Below are 10,151 nucleotides of genomic sequence, written 5' to 3'. Positions count from 1 at the left end.
TTTCCTCAGTAAACAGTAATACAGCATATGTTTACTTAGTGTATATATAGATAATCGTTTTCTGCACCTACTGCACAAGCACTTTTCATTTCAGTGTGATTATTTGCAGGAAAAATATTGTGCCAAGAAACAAAGCATTGCATTTTTTTTTGCTTACAATGAGCGGAGCATATCCAAGAAACGTTCAGAAAAAAACTGCTTTCTTAGGAGAAGTATTAAGGTGCTACATGATCATTTTTGTAAAAGCCAAGACCAAATATTGTACAGAAACACTTCAAGAGTTCATCTTGTATCTGCTTAATAACATTTGCAGTTTAAACAGAACTAAAAACATGAAACGTTTATGTGCAGTTGGAAAAAATACTCCAGTCTTTATAAGTATTAATTACAGTTTTTAAAAAGTTATATAGGCATTTGTGTAAAGGTGCTGATAAATGTAGTTTTTGCTGTTGTGGTGGGGTGAAGATGGGATACACTATTTTATCTTACTATTTTTAAAGAAAGTATAAAGAAAATATTAAGGTATATTATAACAGCACAATTTTCTACTTCCATAATGTCAGAACTGCTGTAAATCTTGATTATGACATGATAAAATATTCCCTATCACTGTATTAAATATAGTATGTTAAAATTAAATATTTAAGTAAAAATTCAACTTTATAAATAAGTATTTGTGCTTTCAGTGTCATTATTTTAGTGTTTCAATCAATGTGAGATAATCATTCCCGTTACATCACAGTTACAGGAGGCCATTGTTTTAATATAGCACATGTTCAAGTATGGCATTACTTTATATAACATCATGTTTTTCATGCTTGTATAATAAATAAATACCTATTTTTCTAAAATAATCAAAATATACACTGTAAAACATTAGCTGTTGTTATGCTGCAGTTTGCCAGTAACTTACTGTAGATTTATATTTATCTAATTTATTTGTTCAAAGAAAAAATAAGAAAGACATTATGTCTTTGTCTTTAAAGAATAAAATTATAATAAACAGCTTCATGCAATGCTTTCTGGGAACCAGAAATCCCCATTAACCTTTTTCAGTTTTCCTGAATTTGGTTTCCAGAAACGCATAACAATGTACTTTTTATAGTTTTTTCCTGTAAAGGTAAAGTCGTGTTATTTTTTAATGTTTATTTAACTTTGATCAAACTGTTGCCAGTAAATCTACAGTAAGTTACTGCCAAACAGCTGAGGGTAATACTGTAATTTCTATAAAAAAAATTTAACAGATATTTTTTTGAATTACGGTAGCTTTGATGTATAGTAGTATTTTAGTAGTAAATGATTTAAATTAAATGATTATGTTATTGTCTTTTGACGTTGTCATGTTTAATCAAGAAAGAGGTGAACGGATGGTCTCTGATGTCATCATAATGCACCCGTCAGGTCATGGATAGCTCCAACTTTAACTAGTTCACGAAGTAATATGGTCTCGGCACTGACATCATGAACCACCTGGGTTTTCATGGAGTCCATGCGCATTGAACCATAGTAATGCAGCAGAGCTCCGGGGTGCTGCATGTCATATCCAAATCCAGCAAGACTCACTTCATCACACACCTGCATGGCCAGAACTGTTGCGATTATCCCCAGTGTCGGTACCATCTAACAAACACAAAATATATAGTGCCTGTCAAAAATCTTTTCTTTAAATAGTTAAAAATGTAGCATCATTCACTTGAACTGGTCACAAATTTGTGTGAAAATGTCAAAATGTGCTTGATGTTTGATTATTTTACATTAACATTACATTTATGCATTTGGCAGATGCTTTTATCCAAAGTGACTTGCAGGAATTACAAGGAATGCATTCTTATATATCACCATGCGTGTTCCTGGGATTGATCCCATGACCTTTTGCGTTGCTAACCCAATGCACTACCACTAAGCTATAAATGAGTAATTCTATTACTTTATTTCCAGGTTAAATTAGATCGCATTGAAGTAGAGAACATTGCATGTGGTGGTGACCATTGTTAAAAAAGATCCTATTTTTTTTACGACCAATTACTCAAATTTTTTTACAGTGATTTAACATTATTTAAAATTATAATTAAAACTGTAAAATTATAAACATTATCTGTCAATAAACAGGGTTTAGTTACTCTTTAAGTATTACATGGAATGTTATGCAATTGCTTAAAATTTCAAGTAAGACTTACTTAAAAAAAGTGGATGCAAAAATGATGCACTATATTTTTTATTAAATCATAATAATCATAATAATCTGATTTACCTTAAATTATTATTATCAAACAGATTCAATAAAGTGACCAATAAAAGAAAAAGTGAAAGAGACATGATTGTCCCTGCATTTAACCCTTTCACTTTTACTTTTTCTTATATTGGTCACTTTGTTGAATCTGTTTGGTCATTGTAATCTGAGGTAAATCCGTAAAATAGCAATATTTGGCTGTAGAACTTTTATAAACATTTCTTTTTTGGACTTTTGGAATGAAGAAATGTGAATTTTTCAGTTTATGTTTGGCAGCCGCTCTGTCATTTTATCGTTTTTATGATATTTGTTTTACAGTACTTACCTTTCGCTGTTGCTCGGCATAGTTTTGCAGTACCTGTCCAGTCCTGTACGTGATTTCAGGGTTCAGAATGCGAAAGTTTTCTGGTTGAAGAGGAATTGAGTCTATTACATCCCTCCAGAACCACAATTTAGACCACCAACTCTAAAGAGACACAGAGATAGACAAAATTATCTGACTGGCCGTATTTAACCTTTAATGCGTTATGATGCACACCGCATATACAGTTCCATTCATCTAAATTATATAAAAAACATAAAATATTGTAAAAAATATATATAAAGCCCCTTCCCCCTTAAAAAAAAACAGAAATTGTTGCATTAACTCTGTATCCGTATGTTGACAATAAAAATCCTCCTGTTTCTATAGAAAAAGTCAAGATTGAAGAAAGATTTGATGGAGTCTTCTGACGGTACTCACTAAAGGGTTTTTGGTTACTACAGAGGTGAGCCAAGCTAAATCTAAGCTCTTGAATATGACCAATGCCACCATTTCAGTGTTCTTGTATTCCTGAGATAGGGAAGGAGCTCCTTCTGGATATATGAGACGAATTGTCGTTCTGGAGCCAGCATCTCTCTCAAATCCAAAAACTGGGGCATTGTTCATTCTGATTATAAAACAAATATCAAATGCAAATATAATATAGATCACATCAAAAAAAAATATTTGCAAATACACTGGCAACAAAAGGGTTGGGAGACTTAAGCCACACTTAAAAATGTCTAAATGCTTGCATTAAATAACAAAATATCAAACCTAATGGTACATGGTACAGTATGCAATAAAATAAATTAATAATTGTTTATTGCTTAGGTGCATTTAAATCATGTTGTTGTTTGAATTGTAAACTTACCTGATTATAATGTCATACTGGTCGATATGAGGTCCGAGATTTTTGCCATGTAAAATCCCTCCACTTCCAACCACCACACATCTCTTGCAAGTCTCTGAACTAGAAGGTAATCCGGTGTACGGTAAAACTCTCAGGGCCTGAGACACCATCTCCTCAATGCCCATCAAACCCAGAGGAGGCGGCAACGCCCAGTCACCCGTACCATTTTCCAGGAATACAGGAATCTTCAGGAGTCCAGCAGGTGTAGACAGTTTCCTAAGCCTCTCCACGGTCCATCCAATGCGGCATGACTGAGACAGCAGAGCTTCTGAGTGATTCAGAAGAGCCTGAGGTGTGTACAAGTGAGGGCTTAGATATCAATCAACCCGGCTTAAATCATATTTTTTGTTATTTACTGTACCGATATTTCAGTAGAACTGTCATTTGTCCAGATCAGCTCTGGGGATGGTAGATACGCAGGAACCAGAAGTGCAGAGTAACAACTCACCAACAAAACAACGCTTAAAATGAGATTGTTCCTCCTGAAATCGTAAAGCAAAAGTTTTATGTAACTTAGCGTTATGGCATTTAACCGAACGTGTTAAATGTGCTCTTTCAGTTTTAACAAATGTGGGTACGTGTTGTGAAATCTCCAGTGAACTTGTAAATGGCATGCATGTGTCCGTCCTGTCACAGTGTGCTTATCTCAGACAAACCCACCGGCTGAAGATGAATTCCCTGGACTCTGCCCTCCGGTGTTGTGTGGTGAGGCTTTCTGAACTGCTGTCTTCACATAACAGAGGAACATTGCTTTCATCGTCTCCATCTTTACCATTTACGTGTTTCAGAGGCAGCATTTTCGAGCCAATGAGTACTCAACTGCTTCCGTCAGTTATGAACCAATAGGAGACATAGTTTGCTCTCTGTAAAATAGACCATCATAAAGTTGAGCTTTTTGATACACACACACACACACACACACACACACACACAAACCTAACATAAATTAATGACAAAAGCATAAACCAAAAAGTTTTGGACCAAAATCATACAACAACAAAATATTCATACTAAACAAATTTCTCGAAAGTGTTAAATCTGGTTTGGACATCATATTTTATGTAGATTAACAGTAAGTCACATTTTATAGTAGCCTACTGTATTTGTGAGGTGGGAAACCCAGCATGAGTTGTACAATTTTTTATAACACTTGTTTTCTCAATGTCCAAACCCATTCACAACACATTCTGTTATGGATTAGTCTTTCTCTAATAACATATTTACCTCTTATTTCAGACGTTGTCCATCCTCTACAACCAGGCGGCGAGAAAACATGTCCGAAAATAAGCTTTGTGTTTGTGCGTTTTATCTGCTTCTCTGTTTGAGATTATGCCCCTCCTCAAAGTTAATGATTAACCTAAATACATTACCTATCTACCACAGTCCACCATCAAACATACAACATACTGTTTAAACAACCACATATCCCTAAGAATTTTTTATGAATTCCCAAAGAAACTTTTTTACCTTTTATAGTCTGCATGTTTGTCCACATTAAATAACCTTTTAAGCGTCAAGCATCAAGCTCGGGCACAAGGTTAAGTATTTTGATTTTGAATGCACCTTTAAAGGGAACAGAGGGGGATAATGAATAAACCAATCAAATTGCTGCAAATATTCAGGTGAATAAAGATACACAGCAACACAAATCAAAATATTGATGCTTAATCTGTTAGGTGCAAGAACTCCAAATTACACCCAAACTAATATTTTTCGAGGAACAAATTAACTTAATAATTTTGTGTTGAACTACATGAATTATGTTGGTACTAACTAGGCTGGACTTCCCAGCATGCTTTGCATGAGACGGCTTTTGGAGAGTAAAGATTGAAAAAAGCTATTTAATGTGTTATGTGTTGTAATAAGAGCTCTGTATGTGGTAATAACATATCGTGACCCTCAAATGCACTTGTTTTCTCATTTTTATGTTACGCTTGTGCATGCAAAAGGCCGATGGACAACAGGCCAATCTCAACACAACACCGACTGTGACATCACAGTTTAGATGTATGTCCCTAACATTAAATTACACATTAAACTTTTTTATGGTCAACATAATTACAATGTTGTTACAATGCTAAAAATACAGTTGGGACTGCTGAGTTAGCGCTATAAGCTATGCTATATGCTAACATTTAGGCTGAAGTTTTACTATTGACTTTACAGTTACGTTTTGCAGTCCCATACTGAAAAAAAAACACAAACTTACCACTTAGAAACGTCCATTAACAATGAACAATTCCACACAAAAACCCAGCCATTTTTAGAGTGAATGTTCATTTTTGTGTGAACTATCCTGTTAATGTTTATATTGCATGATGCCAATAAATGTAGTTTATATTTATGCATTGGTCTTGGTGCACTATATTGAATTATATTTTATTATCATTATTTGGATCATTTAAACACTTGCTGTTGGAAAAAATATAAGCAGACAGAACTTTAATATATTATTGTTTATGAGTGAATAATTGAACTCTTTCATCTTTTTACACATTACTTATCAACTGTGTTCTGCTGCTGTATAGTTTCATAATCATAAAGATTCATAATCTGCCTCATGTCATTCACAAACTGATATCTTGGCATGCTGCTGGCTGTCTTGATATAAACAACACACGTTGTGCCTTTAAATCATTCGCTTAAATGTTCAGTGATTAGAAAACGAATAGCCAAACATGACAAAGAATGAGTTTTTTCTGACTTTATTTTCAACATCAATTTTTAAGATCTCTGCTCACATAAATAACAGTGCAAAATTCTTTTTGGTGTCAGTATATTTTAGATGATGTTGTCTAAGGCTTCTCTTTGACACTGCAAATGATAGGAACTGTGAACCACAAGCATTCAATTTAAATGACAGTAAATACACAAATAAATCCTCGAACATATTTGGCAGACGTATCTGCAAATGTCAAAACATTTTAAATAATTTAAACCAATTGTAAATGTCTTCATTGCTCAGAAATAACACAACTAAAATCAACCATTTACACTATAATCTGTTAGTAAATTATAAGTACTCATTGTAATTTAATTAAATAATACATAAATCCTTAAAACAAGTTAAATATATTTTCACTTACAGCTGTCCCCATGTCGGATTTTCTTCCAGCTTCATTGCTGGATTAAAAAATTGTAACACAAGAAATAAGGCAAATGTGCAATAAAGAAAATTTCCACTCGGAAAGGTTACAACAGCAGGTTTCCCAAACTTCACTAAAAGTTTCCATAATTTTTTTTGTACTAAATGCAATTCATAAAATCGAGATCTTACTCATTTGCATGACTTTACCTTATAAGTGAAGCACAATTTTAAGATTCCCTGACATTTCAAGGTTTTCGTGACCATGGGAACCCTGAATAACAACCAATAAAACTGATCAAGTCGAACACAAGTGATACAATCAGAGACAAAGGCAAAAAAATGCCCCCAATCTGACGACCACACTTTCGTACCTGATATGCCTCCAATGGTGACTTTAGTCTGTACTCGATACCACACTGACATAATTTTGTAATGTTTTTAAGCCACAGAGGAACCAAGGCAGAGGAACCATGCGAGAAAAATACAGAGACTTGTGGAATGGATACTCTTTCATCCATCCCAGAGGGTCTGATGGATCTCATGGATTTCCAAGCTCCTTTGTTGGATGAAGGCAGAGATGCAGATGCAGATCCACAATCAGCTTTGCTCTCTTTATTTGTGTCTATGCAATCCGGATTGTATTTTGGGACCCGATCCTTAAGCCGCAGTGTATCATACAGAGAGGCCTCGGGCTGTAGATGCCGAGTTCTTGGCTCTCTGCACCACAGCCTGACACTTTTCTCGTTTCAGAAGCTTGTTGTTCTCAAACAAACCCTCATTTCGTGGAACACCGTGGGAACCGTCTGGGAATGTCAGCAGCCCTACACGGGGAACATAAACATGTTTCAGGGTTCCCACACCAGTTTTGAGTAATAAACTTTTATTATTTTTCCATTCATATTTTTTACTAATCATTTATTTTAAAACAATAACAGTGACTGACTCCACCCATAAACAGACATTTCTTCCTTAAATAAGTACAAATATTTATATTCCCTACAGTTATGACCATGACTTTTTCATAAACTTTTTATTTGTGCTCCTGTCTGTGAAAACTCAGTTAAAATCTTTTTTTGTGATTTACTGTAATCATAATGTAAAGATCATTCTGTAAAAATAAAACTCTGAAATCTTTAATATTGACTAAGCTGTTTAGTAGACCATAGCTATGACTACTCCTAATCTCATAATTAGATCATGAGACCAGCCTGGATTTTACAGACAGGGTCACAAATTCTTAGGCTTATTACAGCTGATATTAATTCCATGAACCTTTACTCATCTCTTAACTTTTTAAATGGAAGATATTTTTGTCATTCAATAAGTTTTACGAAAAAGGTGTTTGTCAAATTAAGGAGAAATGTTTACCATGTCCTTCTACACGACCACTTTTGAATTCCCCTTCAAACTTCATCCCGTCAAACCTGCTGAAGATTCCGACTCCTTGGAATTTTCCTTGGGCGAATTCCCCCTCGTACCTGTTGATAACAAACTGAGTTTTCAGCGTTACTGTGTCACAAAATCGTAAATATTCACATGCAATTAAATCAATCACAAATTCACTGACCTGGATCCATCAGGAAACACTAACACTCCTGATCCATGGAAGAGGCCATTCTCAAAATTACCTTTATAACAGGTGCCATCAGCAAACTTCAGCTCACCTTTGCCATGTCTCCGTCCTGCACAATTACAACATAACTTAGTACTCTCCACATCTTTTCAATCCCAATCCCTAGTACGTGGGATTACAGCAGAATCTACCGCATTAGCACCGCGAAGATGTTAGCAACCACCACCTCAAGCCATTCAGACTACAACCCTCCACAATTATCAAAACTATATAAATCTTATGAATATGCATAAGTACCAACCCATTTCAGTGTTTTAACATTAGACTTGCTTTGACAGTAGACACAAAATATGTCCAATGTTCTTCCTTTCCATTCAATGACTTGAGAAGTACTTGTATAACTACATCTGAAATATTAATATTGTTAATAAAAAGCACATGAAACAGCAATGCAATGATCCTATACAATGTAATGTATGATGCCTTGCCTTCCTTCCATTCTCCAGTATATTCTTCTCCACTGGAGTAAGTAAAGGAGCCTCTGGTCAATGTCATACCTCCACCAAGCTGCAGATAAACCAAATGAACAATACGAGGGTAGAAATTATGAAATCCAATGGTTATCCACAGTGAGCGAGATTACAGCTATAATTTCAGATATGTATAAACACAAAGCATACCAAACAGAACAGCGATGTCCAATCCAATATTAAAACCAGCACGGTCTAAAGAAGTTCACTTTTATCCGCGCACTGTATCGGTAATACAGTAACGAGTCATTTGTACGGGATGCATTGTAACATTACAGCCTAGAAGAAGAAGAGCAGCGGCGGCGATGACGTCATCCGGCTTCTCATTCGCAGCCGTGTAAAGACCGGAGCTCTGTTAATAAGCTATTTGTAGATAAAATCCGCTTACCTGCTACGTTCATGTGCGACCTCAAGAGCATTAAAAGTCTTATCTTCGTTTAGCGGCTCTGCAGAGAGAATCTATCTGACTCTGAGTCGCCGGGTCTCGCTTTCTCTCGCCGAATCTCGCGTTGTTTGCTGCGCGTGGATTCATACTGAGCGCTGATTGGCTGATCGGCGACGGTAGAAACCTAGGTAAGGTTTTTAGGAGTGTGTGGGTTGTTTGTGTATCGATATAAGAGGTATGTACACATCCTCTCACATCATTTTCTGGCAAAAATTGTACAGGATTGACAAGTAGGCTATGTGAAATAAAAACTATACGTTAGTATGGTCCAATTAAGTATCATCCTACAAACGAACAAAAAGTTGAACACATTAATCTTTTTCTTGTAAATGTAAGTAGTTTGAGTTTTTTCTCAAGCTGTATAAACGCCCACTGTTGGCTTATATTAATTTATATTTACCTCACGTGTAATTTAGTGTTTTGTGAACACGCATGGCCGACATTTATTTGTTAAGTGATTTGAATGGGCAATTGTCTAAAATGGCCCACTGTACTTAAACGACATAGTTTGATACGTTTATAAACTTTTTAACTTGTAAAGAGGACCATCATAAGTTGTCTGTCAAGTTAAAAAGTCTGGTGCTAATTTTTGTTTTACTAAATATTTCTCCAGGGTTATTGAAATTTGTGAATTTACGTACACGACTTAAAAAATGTCTCTCTTTCCTAAATTTTTTTTTACAGTACGACACTATATAGTAGACTCTACACTATATATTTGAGAAAATAACCCCTATCCTGAGAAAACAATATATAGCACCTATGAAGAACCATACGGGGGTCATATAGCACCACTATGGCACCACATATGGTTCTACATAGCACAATATGGTTCTACACAGGTGCTACACAGGGACTTCATCGGTGCAATAGACCCCTTCACGGTTCACATCACAGGCGGTTCCCACTGCGCATGTCGGGGTCAGAAAAGTCATTACAGCAGATTGAGTTGTGTATTATTCGGTATCGTAAAAAATGCCTTCTTGCATCGTGGGCTTTGAAAATCGCACCAGGTCTTTCGTTTAGTTTTTGCGATTCATGCAGAATCTCAAAAACAAAAAACTACAACAT

The 10,151-nt window shown here is 35.4% G+C and overlaps 2 protein-coding genes across 9 annotated transcripts; both read right to left on the bottom strand.

The window, feature by feature from the left end:
* Nucleotides 1-281: 281 nt before the first annotated feature.
* st3gal7 (ST3 beta-galactoside alpha-2,3-sialyltransferase 7) lies at nucleotides 282-4,825 on the bottom strand. 2 transcript variants are annotated; one of them, XM_055170567.2, is made up of 7 exons: nucleotides 4,669-4,825; nucleotides 4,105-4,307; nucleotides 3,806-3,926; nucleotides 3,406-3,731; nucleotides 2,973-3,159; nucleotides 2,556-2,696; nucleotides 282-1,620 (listed from the first exon to the last, which is right to left on the bottom strand). In XM_055170567.2, the coding sequence occupies exons 2-7, from the start codon at nucleotides 4,239-4,241 to the stop codon at nucleotides 1,384-1,386; spliced, it is 1,149 nt and encodes a 382-aa protein (XP_055026542.2). In that variant the 5' UTR covers nucleotides 4,242-4,307; nucleotides 4,669-4,825; the 3' UTR covers nucleotides 282-1,383. The 2 variants fall into 2 exon arrangements, with proteins under 2 accessions (XP_055026542.2, XP_055026543.2); XM_055170568.2 differs by having other exon boundaries at nucleotides 3,042-3,159.
* Nucleotides 4,826-6,135: 1,310 nt separating this feature from the next.
* On the bottom strand, nucleotides 6,136-9,170 carry morn4 (MORN repeat containing 4). 7 transcript variants are annotated; one of them, XM_055169777.2, is made up of 6 exons: nucleotides 9,024-9,169; nucleotides 8,786-8,914; nucleotides 8,594-8,672; nucleotides 8,100-8,214; nucleotides 7,901-8,010; nucleotides 6,136-7,353 (listed from the first exon to the last, which is right to left on the bottom strand). In XM_055169777.2, the coding sequence occupies exons 3-6, from the start codon at nucleotides 8,658-8,660 to the stop codon at nucleotides 7,205-7,207; spliced, it is 441 nt and encodes a 146-aa protein (XP_055025752.1). In that variant the 5' UTR covers nucleotides 8,661-8,672; nucleotides 8,786-8,914; nucleotides 9,024-9,169; the 3' UTR covers nucleotides 6,136-7,204. The 7 variants fall into 7 exon arrangements, with proteins under 7 accessions (XP_055025752.1, XP_073729690.1, XP_073729691.1 ...); XM_073873589.1 differs by adding an exon at nucleotides 8,407-8,512 and having other exon boundaries at nucleotides 8,786-9,156; XM_073873590.1 differs by lacking the exon at nucleotides 8,786-8,914 and adding an exon at nucleotides 8,407-8,512 and having other exon boundaries at nucleotides 9,024-9,042.
* Nucleotides 9,171-10,151: the final 981 nt, after the last annotated feature.

This window comes from Misgurnus anguillicaudatus, chromosome 11 (genome assembly GCF_027580225.2).
Source record: "Misgurnus anguillicaudatus chromosome 11, ASM2758022v2, whole genome shotgun sequence".
In the NCBI taxonomy this organism is placed as follows: domain Eukaryota; kingdom Metazoa; phylum Chordata; class Actinopteri; order Cypriniformes; family Cobitidae; genus Misgurnus; species Misgurnus anguillicaudatus.
The sequence above is the reverse complement of the archived record's forward strand: the minus strand, read 5'-3'. Positions and strand labels throughout refer to the sequence as shown.

What these genes read in the sequence shown, in the direction of transcription:
- st3gal7 (XM_055170567.2), bottom strand. Translation starts at nt 4,241, where the DNA reads ATGCTGCCTCTGAAACACGTAAATGGTAAAGATGGAGACGATGAAAGC. An exon ending in CAGTATGACATTATAATCAG is followed by an intron (nt 3,160 to 3,405) that starts GTAAGTTTACAA and finishes TTTTATAATCAG; the next exon opens with AATGAACAATGCCCCAGTTT. An exon ending in ATGCCGAGCAACAGCGAAAG is followed by an intron (nt 1,621 to 2,555) that starts GTAAGTACTGTA and finishes TGTGTTTGTTAG; the next exon opens with ATGGTACCGACACTGGGGAT.
- morn4 (XM_055169778.2), bottom strand. Translation starts at nt 8,660, where the DNA reads ATGACATTGACCAGAGGCTCCTTTACTTACTCCAGTGGAGAAGAATAT. An exon ending in TACTGGAGAATGGAAGGAAG is followed by an intron (nt 8,215 to 8,593) that starts GCAAGGCATCAT and finishes GTAATTGTGCAG; the next exon opens with GACGGAGACATGGCAAAGGT. An exon ending in TGGTCGTGTAGAAGGACATG is followed by an intron (nt 7,354 to 7,900) that starts GTAAACATTTCT and finishes TTCCCCGTGTAG; the next exon opens with GGCTGCTGACATTCCCAGAC.